Genomic DNA, 20640 nt, shown 5'->3' on the forward strand with positions numbered 1-20640 from the left:
CAAGAGACAACTCTACACATGGACATCACCAGACGATCAATACAGGAATCAGATTGATTATATTCTTTGCAGTCAAAGATGGAGAAGCTCTATCTATACAGTCAGCAAAAAAAGGCCGGGAGTTGACTGCGGCTCAGATCATGAGCTTGTTATTGCAAAATTCAGGCTTAAATTGAAGAAAGCAGGAAAAACCACTAGGTCATTCAGATATGACCTAAATCAAATCCTTTACGATTGTATAGTAGAAGTGACAAATAGATTCAAGGGATTAGATCTAATAGACAGAGTGCTTAAAGAACTATGGATGGAGCTTTGAAACCCTGTATAGGAGGTGATGACCAAAACCATCCCCAAGAAAAAGAAATGCAAGAAGGCAAAATGGTTCTCTGAAAAGAAGAGCACAAAAGGCAAAGGAAAAAAGGAAAGATATACCCATCTGAATGCAGAGTTCCAAAGAATTGCAAGAAGAGATAAGAAAGTCTTCTTAAATGAACAGTGCAAAGAAATAGAAGAAAACAATAGAATGGCAAAGACTAGAGATCTCAAGAAAATTAGAGATGCCAAGGGAACATTTCATGCCAAGATGGGCTCAATAAAGGACAGAAATGGTATGGACCTAACAGAAGCAGAAGAGCTTAAGAAGAGGTGGCAAGAATACACACAACTGTATAAAAAAGGCCTTGCTGACCTGAATAACCACATGGTGTGGTCACTCATCTTTAGCCAGACATCCTGGGATGTGAAGTCAAGTGGACCTTAGGAAGCATTATTACAAACAAAGCTAGTCGAAGTGATGGAATTCCAGTTGAGCTATTTCAAATCCTAAAAGATGATGCTGTGAAAGTGCTGCACTCAATATGCCAGCAAATTTGGAAAACTCGGCAATGGCCACGAGACTGGAAAAGGTCAGCTTTCATTCCAATCCCAAGGAAGGGCATGCCAAAGAATGCTCAAACTACTGCACAACTACACGGTATGTGCACTAAGAACTTCCTGATGTACAAGCTGGATTCAGAAAAGGTCAGAGGAACCAGAGATCAAGGTCCAAAAAGCAAGGGAATTGCAGAAAAACATCTACTTCTGCTTTACTGACTACGCCAAAGCCTTTGACTGTGTGGATCACGATAAACTGGAAAATTCTTAAAGAGATGGGAATACCAGACCACCTGACCTGCCTCCTGAGAAACCTGTATGCAGGTCAAGAAGCAACAGTTAGAACCGGACATGGAACAACGAACTGGTTCAAAATTGGGAAAGGAGTAAGTCAGGGCTGTATATTGTCAGCCTGATTATTTAACTTTTATGCAGAGTACATCATGCAAAATGCTGGGCTGGATGAAGCACAAGCAGTAATCAAGATTGCCGGGAGAAATGTCAATAAACTCAGATATGCAGATGACACCACCCTAACGGCAGAAAGTGAAAGGAACTAGAGAGCCTCTTGATGAAGGTGAAAGAGGAGAGTGAAAAAGCTGGCTTAAAACTAAACATTCAAAAAACTAAGATCATGGCATCCAGTCCCATCACTTCAAGGCAAATAGATGAGGAAAAAATGGAAACAGGGACAGACTATATTTGTTGTTGTTGTTGCTGTTCTATTCCTTTTTCTTTTAGCTTTTTCTTTTGTTTTCAGACTTTATTTTCTTGGGCTCCAAATTCACTGCAGATGCTGACTGCAGCCACGAAATTAAAAGACGCTTGCTCCTTGGAAGAAAAGCTATGACAAACCTAGTATAGTATAGTGAACTCGCTCAGTCGTGTCCGACTCTTTGCGACCCCATGGACTGTAGCCTACAAGGCTCCTCCCTCCATGGGATTCTCCAGGCAAGAGTACTGGAGTGGGCTGCCATTTCCTTCTCCAGGGGATCTTCCCAACCCAGGGATCGAACCTGGGTCTCCCACATTGCAGGCAGACACTTTAACCTGTGAGCCACCAGGTAAGCCCTAGTTTTTTGAATGTTTAGTTTTAAGCCAGCTTTTTCACTCTCCTCTTTCACCTTCATCAAGAGGCTCTCTAGTTCCTTTCACTTTCTGCCGTTAGGGTGGTGTCATCTGCATATCTGACAGATAACAAACCTAGACAGCTATTAAAAAGCAAAGATATCACTTTGCTAACAAAGGTCCGTCTACTCAAAGCTATGGTTTTTCCAGTAGTCATGTTTGGATGTGAGAGCTGGACCACAAAGAAGACTGAGCAATGAAGAATTGATGCTTTCGAATTGTGGTGCTGGAGAAGGCTCTTGAGGGTCCCTTGGACTGCAAGGAGATCAAACCAGTCCATCCTAAAGGAAATCAGTCCTTAATATTCATTGGAAGGACTGATACTGAAGCTGAAGCTCCAATATTTTGGCTACCTGATACAAAGAGCTGACTCATTAGAAAAGACTCTCATGTTGTGAAAAATTGAGGGCATGATGAGAAGGGGGGCAGGGTAACAGAGGATGAGATGGTTGGATGGCATCATTGACTCAGTGGACATGAACTCGAGCAAACTCTGGAAGGTAGGGGAGGAGGGAGGCCTGGTGTGCTGCAGTCCATGGGGTCACAGAGTCAGACACGACTGAGCAACTGGACAACAACAACAAAAACCCTAGACATTATATATAAGACATGAGAAGAGAGAAAAATGCAGACAGGCTAGGGACTTTGAGATCTGAGGCGCAATCTGGTGATGAGTTGCCTGTGCTTTCTTTTAGCTTCATGGTTCCCAGACCTGGAGCTGAAGAAGCTGGCATCCTAGAAATGCCAAAAGGAGCAAACAAACAAGCAAAAAGTCCCCAACAAAAGTCAAAATAACAGGAAAGGGGAAGTCTAACAAGACAAATAACTTGTAACCAACTTACTCCAGCCAAAAACCACAGATAAAAATGGTGACTCCATTCCCACTCATACCATCAAAGGAATGGAACCCTAGACTTCCTGCTAGTGGGGTATATCAAAGGACCCCAACTGTACCCCCACGCCCCACCCTGCACACACTGAGATGGTATCAGAGAAGTCTGCAGGGAGCCGGACTTTCATCCCCACGGGACAGTAATGGGCCCTGCCCCTGTGCCATCAGTAGACCACTTGGGGCATCTGAACTCCATCTACATCAGTAACAAGGCACCCCTCTCCATCCCAGCTGGGGTGGTGTCAAAGGAGGCAGAGTCAAGAGTCAGGATTTTCACCACCACCCAGAGATAATGAGGCTGATCATTACCTTCTACAGGTCAGTAGTGGCCCCATGGGGAGCAGTAACAAGGAATTCCTATTGGTGGAATAGGTACCAATTCCTAAGGTATTGGTGGCTGCCTCATGGGAGCCAAACCTCCCGCCCCTGCCAAGCAGCTCATAGGAGCCCCTTTCCACTCCAGTGTCAGCAGAGGCCACGTGGTGAGCTGACTTCTACCCCAACCTGCAAGCAACAAGGCAGTGCCCTTCCCTTCCTCTGCCAGGAATGAGAAGACCCAGTTACAACAGAAAGTTTAAGTAAGATCCAGAGTCTCATAATGTAATACCCAAAATGTCCACGTTTCAACTGAAAATTACACATCACACCAAGAATCAGGAAACTCTAAACTTGAAAGAGAAAAGATCATCAATAGGTGCCAACTCTAAAATGACAGAGATATTACAATTAACTGAGAAAGATTCTAAAGCAGCCGTCTCAGTGCTTCAACAAGCAATCATGAATGTGCTTGAAACATGATAAAATAGAAAAGTTTGAGCAAATAAGTGGGAACTCTCAGCACAGAGGAGATATAAAAAAGAAAAAAGTGGAAATTTAAGAACGGAAAAATACAAAGCTGAAGATTCAGTGGATGAGCTCAACAGTGGAATGGAGGGGTCGGAGGGAAAAAAATCTGTGAATTGTAATATAGAGCAATAATAATTGTCCAATCTGCACAATACAGAGAAAACAGAATGGGGTGGGGTGGGGGAATGAACAGAGCCTCAGTGATTTATGGACCCACAGCAAAAATCTAACTTTATGTTGTCTGAATCCCAATAGGAGAGGAGAAAGAGAGCAAAGCTGAAAAATTACTTGAGTAAATAATGACTGAAAACTTTCCAAATTTGGCAAAAAAAACATAAGCCTATAGATTAAGTAAATCATGACAAGTTAAATAAATCACAAACAGGATAAGCCTAAAGAAACCCCTTACCAAGTTAAACTTCACAAAAATAAACACTGTATTCTTCTTATATTTATTGAAGTGTAATTTTATGCTGCTGAATATAATAAAAAATTTGAACAACAACAAACCAACCCTAAAAACAAAGGATCTTGAAAGCTGAGAGAAGCAACGCCTTATATAAAGAAGAAAAACAGCTTGAATAATGGCAGATTTCTCATCACAAATCATAGAAGCAAGAAGGGGGTGGCATAACATTTGTGAAGTGCTGAAATGAAATAACTGTCAACCTATAATCCTATATCCAGTGAAACTATCCTTCAAGAATGAAGGAAAATCAAGACATCAGCTAAAGAAAAACTAAGAAAGTTCAGTTCATCATCAACAGAATTATCTTAAGAAAATGGCTAAAGAAGTTCTTTAAACAGAAATGAAATGGAAAAGGAAGAAATCTAGGAATATGAAAAAGGAAGGAAGCACACACAGAGTAAAAACTATGAGTAAGAACACTTCCTTCTAAGTTTCTAAATTATTTGATGATTGAAACATAAATTATAACTGCATGCTATAGTTATAAATATGAGTAGAGGAAATATTTAAGACAACTATAACCAGGGGAAGGCAAAGAGCTGTAAAGGGAAGTAAGGTTTCTACACTTGAATTTATAAAATACTAACACCATCAGACTGTAATAAATTGTACATATGTAAAGTAATACCTGGAGCAATTACTAAAAAAGCTACAAAGAGATACACTCAGAAACCCTAGAGCCATAGAAGAATCTACAGAATAAAATTAAAATAAAACTGTATAGATCATAAAAAATAGAATTAAAAAAAAAGTTCAAGTGATCCATAAAAAGCCAAGAAAAGACAGAAGCATAAGAAATAGAGCAGAAAACAATAAAATGGCAGGTTTAAGTTCTAACGTCAATAATTACATTAAACGTAAGTGACCTAAATACACCAAGTGAAAAAATACATACATACATACCCCAACTGAAAGACAGAGATTGGCAAAATGGGTTAGGAAACATGACCCAACTGAATGCTCCTATAAGAAACTCATCTAAATGGGACTTTATAGGTAGGTTTCAAGTAAAAGGATAGAAAAAGACGTATCATCCAAACATTCATTAATCAAAAGAAAGTAAAGTAATTGTAAAGGAAATGGCACCCCACTCCAGTACTCTTGCCTGGAGAACCCCATGGACAGAGGAGCCCGGCAGGCTACAGTCCACGGGGTCGCAAAGAGTCGGGACATGGCTGAAGTGACTGAGCATGCAAAAAGAAATGGATATTACTTATTATTTCTTTAGAGCAAAGACATTTACCAGAGATTCAGAGGGACCTGACATAATGACAAACTCACTTAAGCAAAAGGGAAGAATTTCCTGGAAGACTCATAAACCAAACTGTTGGCTGGACAAGGAGTTAGTGGAAATCAAAGACATGGAACCATGACTAGATGTCTTCCACTCTCTTTTCTTGATTTCTATATCTCAATAGGAATTGCATTTCTCAGATTTCTACAAGACTGAAAACATGGCCACCAGTGGTTCTTGAGACTCATGACTCTTGTCATCCGTGTGTCCCCAGCTCCAGCTCAAATAATTTCAGGAATGAGAGTGACGCTGGTTCATAAAACAGCATGGTAGATCTGCTATAGTCACATGGTTCCATCCACCACAAATACCTTTTCAAATCCTCATCCTCCTGATGAATGCCTACTTTACATTACAGGTTCCATTTAAGCATCATTTCCTCTAAGAATTTTTTCCTAGTATGTTCTCACAATAGAGTTTAACACTGTTCTTCAGATCCCCACATTCCTCTATATACCTGTATCATGGATCTGATAATGCTTTATTTTGCTTGTTTCCATTTCTTTCTGCATGCATAAGTTGCTTCTGTCATGTCCGACTTTGTGACCTCATGGACAGTAGCCTGCCAGGTTCCTCTGTCCACGGGACCCTTCAGGGAAGAACACTGGAGTGGGTTGCCATGCTCTTCTCCAGATCTTCCCTACCCAGGGATCAAACTCGTGTCTCTTACGTCTCCTGCATCGGCCAGCGAGTTCTTTACCACTAGCGCCACCTGGGAAGCAGCTCTTTCTACTAGACCCTAGTTTCATAGACATTTTTGCTTCCCCAGCTCCTAGCAGGGTAGTCAGGTTGCTAAGGATTCTAACAAAACTCATTGGCAGCTCATTCCAGGTGTGGACATTGAGCAGTTGTAACCATCCATGCACTCACCAATATGCATGAAGGAGTGACCACAGTAGCAGAAGAAATTGTAGACGTTTGCCAGGAAGAATGAAAAGGCCTGCCCCAGGATAGGGTCACACTTACCATTTAATTGTATTCTCAACTCCCTAGAGTGGCTTCCTTGGTTTGGGACAGAGAAAACTCCAAACAGGAAGTGCCATGTCAACCTACATAGTGATGTAAATCACTACTGAATAACTGAGGAGTTATATCTCAGTAATGGGAAGGAGTTACTTCCCATCTGGGGAGTTTGTATTAAACTTAAAAAATGTAAAAACCAAAAAAAAGGGCCCTTCCGCGTTCTCTCTTGAACAAAGAGGGGAAAAGATAAAGGAAGAGCTAAGGGATTTTTTAATAGTGGGAGAAAACTTCCCAAGGACAAAAAGATGCCCTCTGTCCCAGATGACAGGTCCCAAAACCGACATGCTTTGGGCAGCTGCAGACCCAAGCTCAGGCCTCCAAGCAGCCTATGGAGCGCTCCGTGGAGAAGACAGGAGAGTGGCCTGTCAGCCAAGCAGTCATCCCTCAGAGCACGCCTGCCAATTTCCTTCCCTTCTGTTTCTCCATCGTACTCAATGTCTTTTCTAGGAACTGTTCTACGACCAGGACAGCTGCGCTGGGGATTAGTCGCAGTAGTAAATCTTCTCTGGTGAGAGCAAAATACGTATCTCTGACCTCCAGTTTCTCACCAGGACCCAGCTGGACTGGTCCATCAGAACCCATACACCCTGAGGCACACACTGGTTTAATTTTTCCTCTGACATTCAGGAGACACAACGTAATTACATCTATTGCTCATCCATCGTCTCTCACTCACCAGCACAGACATGAAAAAGTCAGGGAGAATAACAACTAACTCCCCAGAGCAAGTTTACTAGGCAAGCTGAGCAGCTGTGTGCGGCATCAGTGCATACAGGACATGAAACATCACTAGAATGAACTCTAAAATACGTTTCATTAACTCAGGCCCCACAAACAACTCCTCACATAACCAGTCGATATGAACTGGTCCCACATCCACAGAAGAAGTGGAGAAAATAGTCCTTACCAGCACCAGCTCCACCCAAACTAAATGAATCTTGAAATTTTATGTAAATGAGTATTAGTTTGGATTGGCTAAATTATTAGTCTACCTCATATTCCTTGGTTGAGCACAGTGCCCATTTCTCGTGTTTATTATGGTTCATACCTGAGCTAACCAATCAGAAAACAAAATGGAGATCTTAGTCAAGATGACTTAGAACTGTGTTTCAAGTTTTTGCTCAGAGACATGCTAACGCGAACTGTGGTTTACCGGCTTCTAGTTTATTCTCCTCTCTTCTCTTGCCTTTCCACTATTTGAGGGGAAAAGCAAAGGGAGAAAAAGGAAACCAAGATGGTTCAAAGAGAAAGCTGATGGGTAGACTAAAATTTGACTGATACTCCAAAATATGTCTTTTTGGACAAACAGTAATTAAAAAAAAAAAGATTCGTGAAAAATGACCAAGCCGAATGTAACCACTCACTCCTCAAGCCTTTTATTTTTAATAAAAAGGAGTTATGAGAACATCTTCAAAAAGTGACCTCCTCTAACATTTAAAATAACACTTCAGATTCAAATACAGATAGAAATTGAGTATATGCTCAAGACGGCTGATGCTATCAGTTCACTTGGATATGTTCCTCACATCCTGCTTCAAATTCGTTCCACATGGACCTAAATGTGAGGCTTCCCAGGTGGCTCAGTGTAAAGAATCCTCCTACCAATGCAGGAGACATAAGAGACATGAACATTACATGGGATGGTGGCTTAAACTATATTAAAGGAAAGTTTAACTTCAGAGGCCTTAGATACATTTGGATTACAATTGCAAAATAAGAGAGAGAATATTTTACCACTGAATTAAAATGGTGTTCTAATGAATAAAAAGAATATTGCTATTTCAAATTGTGTTACTCCGCTAAAATGCAGACTATACTATACACAACACACCAATTTTGTATATCATATATATACCAAGGAAAAATTGGAAAGACATAAACACTGTGTTAATGGTAGTTCTCTCTTACCTGGTACAATCAGAATTGATTTTATGATTTGTTTTTGGCTGTGCTGGATCTTCACTGCCACTTGGGCTTTCTCCAGTTGCAGTGTGTGGGCTGCTCACTGTGGCAGCTTTTCTTGTTGCAAAGCACTGGGTCTAGGGTGCACAGGCTTCAGCAGTTGTGGCATATGGGCTCAGCAGTTGCAGCTCCTGGTGTCCAGAGCACAGGCTCAATACTCGTGGTATACCAGTTTAGTTCCTCTGCAGCACGTGGGATCTGCCCAGATCAGGGATCGAACCCTTGTCTCCTGCATCAGCAGGTGGACTCTACCACTGAGACAGCAGGGGAGCCCTCGAGTTGATTTTAAAAATGTTTTTCCTTTATGCTTTTGCATTATTTCCACCCCCCAAGATTTCTGTAATGAACACATGTAGGTTACTTGCATAAGAAGAAAATAAATACATTAATTTAGAAAATGATCGTTCAGTAAAGAGAGTATTATACACTCCTCCAAACTGAGATTCAAGCAGATTTAACAACTACATTGAACAGCTTTCAAGAAAGGAATAGAGCAGGTGTCTGTATGTTAAATGAAAACTTTCTCAGCTTATTAGCCCACTTACAAGATTAACACAGGATAAAAATCACTGAAACAAGCAACAAATGTAAAATAGATGAAATAGCTTCTCAAATCATTAATGCTGCGCTCCTAAAGAATCTTTGTAGCACCCATAAAAGAGATCTTGTGGTTTTAAAAAGATCTTGAACTTGCTCTCTGAGAAATTCAATCTGTAGGCCTGTGTTTAAACACAGGATATTATTATATAACTAAGCAGCTGTGAAGATTAATCGTGATTAAAAATAAAAGGGAAAAGACACAGAACACCAAGGCAGGACTGTTTAATGAGAGAAGGGTGACTCAAAGGAAAACAGTATCTATACTGGGTAATAAAGTCAATCCATAGACTTATCCAGTAAGAATAAAGATGCTGCTGCTACTGCTGCTAAGTCGCTTCAGTCGTGTCCGACTCTGTGCGACCCCAGAGACAGCAGCCCACCAGGCTCCCCCGTCCCTGGGATTCTCCAGGCAAGAACACTGGAGTGGGTTGCCATTTCCTTCTCCAGACTGTTAGTAGCTGCTACTGCTGCTGCTAAGTCGCTTCAGTCGTGTCCGACTCTGTGCGACCCCATAGACGGCAGCCCACCAGGTTCCCCCGTCCCTGGGATTCTCCAGGCAAGAACACTGGAGTGGGTTGATATTTTATTTCAAATCTGATTCAAAAGGTATGCTTATTAAATCTATGATTACACCAGAAATAATGAAAATAATATTCATAAGCATATATACAAAATACATGTATTATGGACCATTTGTCAATGGCCCAGTATTTTCAAACTTCATGTCATTTTTCAAACCCAAACATCTTAATGTGTCTATAATTTATCTTTCCAGCCTTACTCTTTCCTTACACCCTGCTTTTCCATTTTACCCCCCAGTCCAGACGTTTGAATGCCATATACACTGTCCACTCACCACCTTCTGACATGAACTTCCAGTTCATCCCTTACATATAAGCCCCAATCCGTTAACATTTCCTTGGAGCCCACCACCCCACCTTATACTGTGGCACGTTCATCCAGACCATAAAGATTTATGGAGCAGCAACAGGATCTATGATAGGTTCTGGGGATACAGAGATGAATGGAACATGGTCTTGCACTCAAGAACTTTGGATGAGCGAGGGACAGACAGGTAAACAACAGTTAAAATGCAGTCCGCTTGCAGGGAGAACTCATGGCTACGCTTAGTGGACCCAGCCTCCAGTTACTTGTAATCACTTGTTATTAATCCATCATTCACAAATTCTCCTAAACCACTGTTTGCAAACTCAAGTCTTACAGAGCAAGCACGTAACATAAATTTATCAGGCTGGGAGTGAGATAATAGTTCACGCTGAAAACTGTCAGATCTAAAGGCATTAAATTTCTTCTTCTTTAAATGCCATGCCTGAAAATCAAAATGTGCCTGTCTTCTATATACTAAGGTTAACATCATTTAGTGTTTACTCCATGTGGGCTCCTGTCCCTCTTTAGGCATTTTACATGTTGAAGCCGATACTGTGATTCTACCCATTTTACAAGTGGGACAACTGAGGCACCAGAGGGTTCTCATAACTTGCTGAGGTTACACGGTTGTTAGGGTGGTGAAACTGGAGCTTGAACGCAGTCAGGCTCCTTCGGAGCAGTACTTCACAGCATTATACTGCTGTATCTAAACTTTCAAAATTTCTTTATTCAGCTTATACTACATAATGAGCTACATATTTAATAATGTGCCAAATATCACTCCTTTTTGTTGTTGAACAAACTCTTTTTAATCAGTATATACAGACTTCATGCAAAAAAAAAATCTGTCCATCTGTTCATTGTTTGATAAATTTCATCACATTCCTTGCTTACAATCATTTTTCTCATTTGAAGGTTCTACCCCCCAAAATACATGTTCACTACAAGAGAAAGTGGAGAGTGAAGTGTTTAAGGTATTCATGGTATTCTCACAACCACTCCTGGTAGCTCAGCTGGTAAAGAAGCCGCCCGCAATGCAGGAGACCTGGGTTCAATTCCTGGGTTGGGAAGATCCCCTGGAGAAGGGAATGGCTACCCACTCCAGTATTCTGGCCTGGAGAATTCCATGGACTGTATAGTCCATGCGGTCACAAAGAGTCAGACACGACTGAGCGACTTTCATTCAATTCTTTAGAACGAACTTTGTAGCTATACCCAAAAAAATACATGTTCACTACAGGAGGAAGTGGAGAGAGTGAAGTGTTTAAGGTATTCGTGGTATTCTCACAACCACTCCCCACCTCCTCCCTTCCTTCCGGTCCATCTCCAATACCCTTCCCAATTCTGGATGCATGTGGTTTATTATTAGTCCTCCAAACAGCAGTATAACATTTGATTTTCAGTAACTGTCAGCATGTTTACACCTCTGTGGATCTTTATGGACAAGGCAATCCATCAGGCCAGTGTCTTCAGAAAAGTCCTATTAATACCAGCTAAAACAAATCCAAGGACACGGAGGCATCTGGTGAAACAGGCAAGATATAAACTCCTGAGTCGGTGATCTTAATTTAAAACATTTCACTAGATCAGGAGATATAGTCACTTTTTAGTCATGAACTTTCCTAAGAACTCTGAACATTATATTCATTTCACTTAAGTAAGCTGAAGCCAAAAAATTTAAGATTCTTGCTAGAGGCTGCATCAGTTCTGCCTCCTGCCTTTGTTCCTGCTGCCTCCTCAGCCGGAACCTCCCCACAACACCTGTACCCCCTTCCCAAAGCCTGCCTGCTACCCCAACTTCCTGAGATTCCTCACGTGTCCCCTCCTCTGGGAAACCTTTGACCTCCAAGGTGGTTATGTGTCCCTCCTGTGTGTACCCAGAACCAGCACGTAATATCTACTTCAGTTGCCTATTTACTTCTCTGATCTGTAGTTAAGAATATACATACATATACTTTTTAGCCCAATTTGTACCTAAATTTACTCAGTAATACTTATTTCTGGGGGAAAAAAAAGTTGTGCCCTTGAGCTTTAAACTTGGCTGTTTATTTTACAATCTCAAGAATGGTAAAAAAAAAAAATATATGGGTTGTGAGCTTTGGCACTGAACTAATGTGGGTTTGGCATCCAACTCTAGTTCTAATGGCTGTGTGACCTTGAACTGAGGCAGTTTTATCCTTTGGAAAATAAAGACCTACTTCGCTGTCAAGATTAAAGCAAAGGGGCGCAGAGCAGATCACCTGGGCAAGTTCGTGCTAAGTGTTAACTGCTGCTTTATTTCTCAGGAGACATTTAACTTTCATCAAAAGAAGAGATTTAACCAAAAGGACAGAAACAATAATGCTAGCTGATTGGGGAACTATTCAATGTATTTTATGATAAGCAATGTTACCTACATTGAGATTAACACTTAATATTTGTTATCTGTTGCTCTCCACTTATTCAATATCAAAATGTGTCTTAAATGGTTTGAAAATGTATCTGACTCCTTTAAATGCTCTAATAAAAAACAGATCTGAAAAATAAAAAGCAATGTTGGCACCATCTAGCGGAGTATTTTTAATGCCAGGAAATTAATAGTACAGTAAACATCAATCAATAAGCTATCTCAATCTCTAGGAGACTGGAAACTTCATCCAAATCTCTAAGCATCAAATTTAAAAGGACTTAGAAAGTATTTTGAAATTATTTGCTTAACAGTAAATTGGCTTCTGAGCCAGTAAAAAATCCAGTAATCCAGTTGAGTGTTTAAACCCTTCTTAAGACAGGAACTAAGATGCTTAGTGGCCAACTGCTGCCAAGTTTAACCTGAGACCCAAAGACAATGCTTAGTAATAGACCGTCTCTAATGAACTTTTCAACTCTGGACCTTTCGGAATTCCAAGAGGAAATGTGTCCCATTTCCATGGGTTTTCCTCTTTTAGCTCTCTAAAGCTTCAGGATTAAGTAAGATCTTCTTTCACCATCAGTATAATCCATAAGGACAATAATATAAACAACTGCACTGTATCTTAATTCATTTATACATTTATTAACCTCCACTTGCTCTAAATCAGAAGCCATACTAAGAACTGGGGATCCCAAGAATAAAACAAGGTATTCCTGCTCTTGAGCAGCTCTCAGTGTTGAGTTTTATTTGCAAAAATGTAATATTTTAAGCCATCATTAATTCACAATTGAAGTAGGCACTTACTCATGCTGCTGCTACTGCTAAGTTGCTTCAGTCGTGTCCGACTCTGTGCAACCCCATAGACGGCAGCCCACCAGGCTCCCCCGTCCCTGGGATTCTCCAGGCAAGAACACTGGAGTCGGTTGCCATTTCCTTCTCCAATGCATGAAAGTGGAAAATCAAAGTGAAGTCACTCAGTCATGTTCGACTCTTCTCGACCCCATGGACTGCAGCCTACCAGGCTCCTCCGTCCATGGGATTTTCCAGGCAAGAGTACTGGAGTGAGGTGCCATTGCCTTCTCCAAGGCACTTATTCATAGCTGAAACCAAAGACTTGAGATGAGACAGAGAAACGGTACAAGGGAGGCAGAGTGGGCAGGAGACAAGACCACTAAAAACACAAGAAAAGGAAACCAGGGTGGAATCCAGTGCTGGGAGCTGGAGACTCATTCACAATCCAGATCTGCCAACTATGAGTGATGCAAATAATTCTGCTTTTTGCAATTAGTATGTATTTTATAATTAAAACTTTTAATCCCCAAACATTTCTTGTTTCATTGTTTTGAAGATCAGATGAGAACACTGGTCAAAGTACATGGCACAGAGCTTTTTAACTGGGAAGCTCAACTAGTCCACTAGTTTTTAAAAATGGAGTATCCCCTTAATCAATTTTTAACAAAATTTTGTTAATTTAATTTACATTAACACACATTTTGTTAAGAAGAGTTTTGTTCATGATGATAATACTCGATGACAGAGAGTGAAGCAAAAAGGTAAACATAAAAGTAAAAGCCTTCAAGTCAGACCTAAAATTACATTAGGATTGGAGCCCTTGACAGTCAGCCACCCTAAAGAAGTTATTGTATCATCACGGACAAATTTTCACAGGGTGGGAAAGAATAAATGTTAGAGATATAAAGGCCTCAAACACTGATGTTCACTTCACTCTTCGTGATCCCTAGATAAACGCATTTCCCAGCTGTACTGGATGCCTGGGGTCTGGCTGCTCAGCATACAAACCCAGTCCTACTTCAGCCCCTTCCCGGTTCCTCTGCAACGGTGAGAGAGGGAGGGGAGCTGCCACTCCCCTGCCCTCTGGCGGCGGAAGCACGGCCAGCAGCCTCAGTGCAGCTGGGACGGGCTCCACTCCCCGGAAGGTCTGCACTGCTGCCGACAAGGGTCGGGCGGGGCAGAATCCTGGCCGCCTGGCCCCACAGCAACTTCTCATCCATTCTGTGACCTACACACTCCCCCGATAAATTCATTTTTTCCTTAAGTAGTTCCTGTTGTGTGTAAACAAGAACCCTAAACTAAGGACACTTCTGTAAAACTAATAAATATCAGTGCCATAACATTATTTTAGTATCTTTTTCTCCATGACTGAATATACAAAGATAATGGGAGCAAAGTATTCTTCCGCTGTAAAGATGGGTGGAATAGATCAAAATCCACTTGTTGAATTTTCTTTAAATAGTCCTCCAGAGCAACCTAGAAAAAGAGAATAATGGTCACCAGATCATATAGATTAAGTCTTTTAAAGAAACAAAAATAAAACCAGCAGGTATTAAGGCTACTTTAGTATTCCTGAGATGGTCTTCTGCATGCTAAGACTGTAAACGAGAATTTTTAAGAGAGAGAAAATAAAGACATCTTCTAAGAAATCTGGAAGTTATGAAGCTAACTGTATCACAGAGCTAGGACTATCAAGCTAATGTGGATCGTAATTTATAGTGTTCTGGTCAAAATGTAAAAAAGAAATGATTTGCCCTATTTTATTACTAGATTCTGTAGAATACAAAACTGCTATTGCTACTGCTAAGTCCTGTCAGTCGTGTCCAACTCTGTACGACCCCATATATGGCAGCCCACCAGGCTCCCCCGTCCCTGGGATTCTCCAGGCAAGAACACTGGAGTGGGTTGCCATTTCCTTCTCCAATGCATGAAGGTGAAAAGTGAAATGAAGTAGCTCAGTCCTGTCCGACTCTGAGCGACCCCATGGACTGCAGCCTACTGGGCTCCTCTGTCCATGGGATTTTCAAGGCAAAAGTACTGGAGTGCGGTGCCATCGCCTTCTCCGATACAAAAGTGGTGTTTCAATTAAGGAAAAGGAACACCCTCCCCAGCCCAACCCTCCACAGAAATGCACTGTGCCATGAGCGGGAGCCCAAGTTGCTTAAAACAGTATTTTGTGAAAAAGTTCAGAGTCTCCATATTCTTGTTAGAAGAAAATCTGCAACCAGGGAGAACAATCCCAGGTCCCTCAGAGGTCACGCCATGCTCCCCCATCACACAAAACTCGGCAAAGTTTTCCCTGGGATTGGGGTGGGGCGGGGGGCAGGTTAGAAAACACTGCCGATGGGCAGTGCTCTTCATGGATTTCAATGTTACTATCTGTAAATTTTTAACATATTGCAATAACTTATTACACAGAGAGGCACCTAGTTTGGCACTGCACGACGCAAAGCGGCCCCACCGCCCTCTCACCCACGCGCACAGCACCCCCTGGAGTTCTGCGGCACAACCTGGGTGTCCACAGCCGGCTGGGGCCCGTCTACAGGACTAGGTTTCTCCCATACACTATCAACGAGTAAGTTTACGTATCAATTCAGTCTCCACTTCTGAATCTCTCAACTTATATACACACATCAGGTATGTGCATGAACGCGCACAGCTGCCAAAGACCTGGAAACAGTCCAGAAGTTCTTTGACAGAAACAAATAGATAAATAAAATGTTCACATGATGAAATATTAAGCTGCAGTGAAATTAAAATGTATTTAGATAGAATAATATGGATAAATCTTAGCAACATTATATGTGTGTGTGTGTGTAACCTATAAGAAATAAACAGAAAATGATCCATTTTTATAAAGCTCAAAAACAAAACTAAGCAACATACTGGTTAGGAATATACAAAATGGGAAAAGCATTTTTAGAATAATAAATACCAAGTCCAGGACAGCTACCTGGAGGAGGAAGGCAGAAGGGGATGAGACGGGGAAAACACGTGAGCGCAATGGAACAACAACATTTTAGGTCCTGGATGGAGCAGTGGGTTCATGGGTGTTCATTACGTTATGCTTCACAATACGTGCATACGTATAGATACACTCATTTGTAGATATCAAATAAAAAACACTTTAAAAAAGAATAAAAGAAAAACCTTTGAAGGTATTTTATGGGCTCTCACATGTTCTCTTTGTTTTTTGGGGGAAAAAAGCTCATATTATTCATAATGTTCTGTAACTCATTCTTTGGCTGTGTGAAATCGTCATTGTGGCATGCAGGCTTCTCTAGCTGTGGTGACCGGCTTAGCTGCCCTGCGGCATGTTTAATCTTCCTAGACCAGGGATCAAACCTGTGTGTCCCCTGAACTGGAAGGAGGACTCTCAACCACTGGACTCTACCGTAACCTGCTTTTTTGAATCACTCAATATATTGTGATTAACTTTTCATCTCTAAGAATTTTATTATGTACATTTTAATAGTTTCATAATATCCAATTACAGGAAAAGTTACTGAAATTAAGGTGCAAGCACATAATAAAGAATTATACAGCCATTAAATATTAATAAATATTTTTAATGATGTGGTTAAATGCTTGATAAATAGGATACTACCATATAAAGCGTGATTTTTATTTTTTATTTTTTTTTAAAGCGTGATTTTTAAATACACACAGAAATTCATTAAAAAAAAAAAGAACATTTGGCAAAACTAATACAATTATGTAAAGTTTAAAAAAAAAAAAAAAGAACAGAGTAAATAGCTTTTATCTCTGGGTCCAGGAACTGTGCTATTTATGGTATGATAGTTATTTTCTTCTAATATTCTTTTTATATTGTCCAAATCTCTATTATGAGAATATATTGCTTTTATAATCAGGAGAAGATTTCACTGAAATACAAATGAAACAGACCTCAAAATTAGAGCTCAACTAAGCATTCACAAATCAGGATTTGGTTCAAAGTCTGAGTGAGTGAGTCACTCAGTCATGTTTGACTCTTTGCGACCCCATGGACTGCAGCCCACCAGGCACCTCTGTCAATGGGATTCTCCAGGCAAGAATACTGGAGTGGGCTGCCATTTCCTTCACCAAGCAAAGTCTGGCTAATGGCAAATAAATTGTTCAAGGTAACAAATTCATTGTGAAATTTTCAAAGATGTTATAATTTCTGAATATAGCTTCTGAAAACCATGGGCTTCTCTGGTAGCTCAGCTGGTAAAGAATCCGCCTGCAACGCAGGAGACCCTAGTTCGATTCCTGGGTTGGAAAGATCTGCTGGAGAAGGAATAGGCTTACCCACTCCAGTATTCTTGGGCTTCCCTTGTGGCTCAGCTGGTAAAGAATCTGCCTGCAAAGCAGGAGACCTGGGTTTGATCCCTGGGTTGGGAAGATCCCCTGGAGAAGGGAAAGGCTACCCACTCCAGTATTCTAGTCTGGAGAATTCCATGGACTGTATAGTCCATGGGGTCTCAAAGAGTTGAACACGACTGAGCGACTTGCACTAGCACTTCACTTTTCTGAAAACCTCATCTATAGAGGACAACATATGCTACCCCGGACGAGTCATTTTCAAACAGCAGAACCTTTTCTTTGAAGAAAGTAATTAACAGATGCCCCCCACACACAGCACATGGGGTGATGCATGCCCCGGCTGGGATGAGGAGTAGGACAGCAGCAGCTCCCCGGGACTGTCATGCAGTCCCGCCACTTTCTCCTCGCACAGTTTGGAAACTGAGAACTGGGCTCCAGCCCGAGGAGTCTCTGATCCTTTAGGTCTGCGGCAGACCCCCAAATGTGCATTTCTACATGACCCCAGGCAGATACTGCCAGGCCAGGGACCACGCCACCAGCCCAAAAGACTGGTTCTTGGCCTAGCTGCACTTCATGATTTCCGGGGGAACTTGTAAGTGGTATCAATGCCTAGATCCCACCTCTTAAATACTGTGATTTAGTTGGTTCAGAGATAAGCCCAACATTGTTTTGTTTTAAAAGTTCCCCCAAGTGATTCTGACGGACAACCAGAGTTGAGAACAACCTTTTTTTCCACAAAAGTGAACAAAACAGTATTTAATCTTCTTGCGGCTTGTAATTCAAAACAGGTGATGGTACATCACCAAATGATCAAATAAATAACAATTAAAAATGGTGACTTAGAATGTGTTGACACAGAAAGAGAGGCTTGACGTCTCATTTATACCAAAAACACATATATAATTATATGAACATAAAAAGTCCGAAAAGATGAACAGACATTATCTCTGGAAAGGACAGAATTGAGAAAAGATTCCAATTTCTTCTTTTGCCTCTTGTTATATGAACATCTAAAATATTAATGTATTACTTTCATAATAAGTAAACTCAATAAAGAAACAAAATGATTTCAAACACTCAGATCTGAGACCTAGGACAAAAGATGTCAAGGAACAGAAGAGCATCTTGGAACATATTTTAGGGAGAAAGGTAGAAGATATGTTTGGTACTGTAGAAAATGCTTGAGTTTTCCATTTTCAAACATCACAAATCTTTGAACCTTGGTCTACAAAATGAAGTAAACCACACTGAAGAATAATGTATGACATGATCTAGCTCAGAATCTGTTTCCCATATTAGGTGCTACTAACCGGAAGTTGTTCTCATTTTTTAATGTATTTTACAGGAACAATGGTTCCTGAACCTGGCTATACATCAGAATCACCTGGGTAATTAAAAAAATAAAAATCATCACAAATCCTCTTAGGAATGTACCCCCCACAACCCCAAGAGTCTGAGTCTTAGTAAGAAGACCCCAGGAATCAGTATTTTTGAAGAGGCTTTCCAAGATGATTCTGATGCAGCCAGCTCAGCACTGCACTTTCAGGAACCAGTGCTACAATATGGTCACTATTGAGAAAAAAATTAATAAGTACACCATTAGGTCATACTTATATGGCTAGAAGCAGCCTAACACTCCTATGAGGTGGTTTATCCTGTGAGTCCCATTTTACCTATGAGTAAACTGAGGAACATAATGATTAAGGAACTTGTTCCACAGTAAGTGACAAAGCAAATTCAAACCAATGTGGTCTGGCTGCAGTCAGCACTAACGATAATTCCACTCACCTGCCTCTGGGGAACACAAGCATGACCTTCACCAAGAGCAGAATGTTAACCAACAAAACCTACCCTAAGGGACGAAAACAAAAACAAATACTACAGACTAAAGAACTGCACTGGAACCATTATTAAAAAAAAAAAAAGGCTATACACATCTGCTTTAATAATTAAACAACTTATTCTGTTAATCTACTTACAGTCTGAAGAAAAGCAGGAAATGCTTTCACAGGAATACTTCTGTGGAAGGACCTAGCCTAAAAAGGGAAGACAAAAGAAAACTGGTTTGAAAGACAAGTATTTCTGGAAATTAACCCTCTCCCTCTGAAAGTGAACACAAAACAACACCAGCAGTTTCAAACAGCATCGCTAGGGCCTTTCTTGAAAACAAGAAAACAGTTATCTCCTGCTGGTTGAGATTAACTTGCCAAACCTAAAGAAATCAGGAAAAGGCACTATATTAAGAATTCTATTCTTCTTTAAAAAAAAATTATTTATTTTATTTGACTCTGCCAGGTTTTAACTGTGGCATGCAGCATTTTCAGTTGCAGCACGTGGGATCTAGTTCCCTGACCAGGGATCAAACCCGGGCCCCTTGCATTGGGAACATGGAATTTCAGTCACTGGACCACCAGGCAAGTCCCAAGAATTCTACTCTTTCTGTCATTTGGTTTTCGCATTTCCAGCTGCCACAACTTTGACCACCACTGCCCCCCGCCACACACAGAGGAACCCTGGATACAGAAGGCCACCTGTAAATGATGTGTGGATTTTCAACTGCGTGGAAGGCTGGCACCCTAAGCCCTGTGGTTGTGCAAGGGTCGACTGTATTTGCACATCAGTCCCAGCACCTCCCCAGCCTGGATGTCAGCCTCTCTTGCCTAGATGACTATAAGACCCTCCCAGCCACGCTTCCTGCGTCTGTGTTCCCCTACCATTAATTCATGTCACACAATCAGCCAAATTAATGTCATAAAGTCATTGTTTAACTTAACTCCCTGATAGATCATGTCTCAACTACTCATCTTAGAATTCAAAGGCCTCCGCATCTTGAATCTAATCTTACCTATCCAACCCAGCTCCCTAATGCCCTGGACTACAAAGCCTCGACCCACCCGGAGTAATGTCCACCCTCCACCCTCCCCAAGCCCACTTCTGTCTACAGGCCTTTGTTTACATCGTCAGAAACTACTTCTACTCCCTGACTCAATTCTCAACCCACTGTACTCCGGTTTTACTCCATATACTAAAACTGCTCTCTTCGAGATCATTCACAATTTACTGATCAGCATACCCCTCTTTTCTCTTCAATCTCTCTGAGGAATGCAGGACTTTAGTTTCCCGTTCTTGGAATCTGCTCCTCCCTTAGGTTTCCAACACACTGACTCCGAGTTCTCCTT

The 20640-nt window shown here is 41.1% G+C and overlaps 1 protein-coding gene across 3 annotated transcripts in view; it reads right to left on the reverse strand.

The window, feature by feature from the left end:
- Window positions 1-12986: 12986 nt before the first annotated feature.
- The window catches only part of NDUFAF6 (NADH:ubiquinone oxidoreductase complex assembly factor 6), a 36323-nt gene continuing 28669 nt past the window's right edge, over window positions 12987-20640 (reverse strand). For 2 of the 3 annotated variants that reach the window (XM_059893257.1, XM_025001581.2), the window contains 2 exons: window positions 19441-19497; window positions 12987-14632 (listed from right to left, as the gene is read on the reverse strand). In XM_059893257.1, coding sequence (XP_059749240.1) covers window positions 14504-14632; window positions 19441-19497 — 186 coding nt within the window. In that variant the 3' untranslated portion in view covers window positions 12987-14503. The remainder of the gene's footprint in view (window positions 14633-19440; window positions 19498-20640) is intronic. The other variant, NM_001105389.1, reaches the window with a different exon arrangement.

The sequence above is a fragment of the Bos taurus genome, chromosome 14 (assembly GCF_002263795.3).
Source record: "Bos taurus isolate L1 Dominette 01449 registration number 42190680 breed Hereford chromosome 14, ARS-UCD2.0, whole genome shotgun sequence".
NCBI lineage: Eukaryota > Metazoa > Chordata > Mammalia > Artiodactyla > Bovidae > Bos > Bos taurus.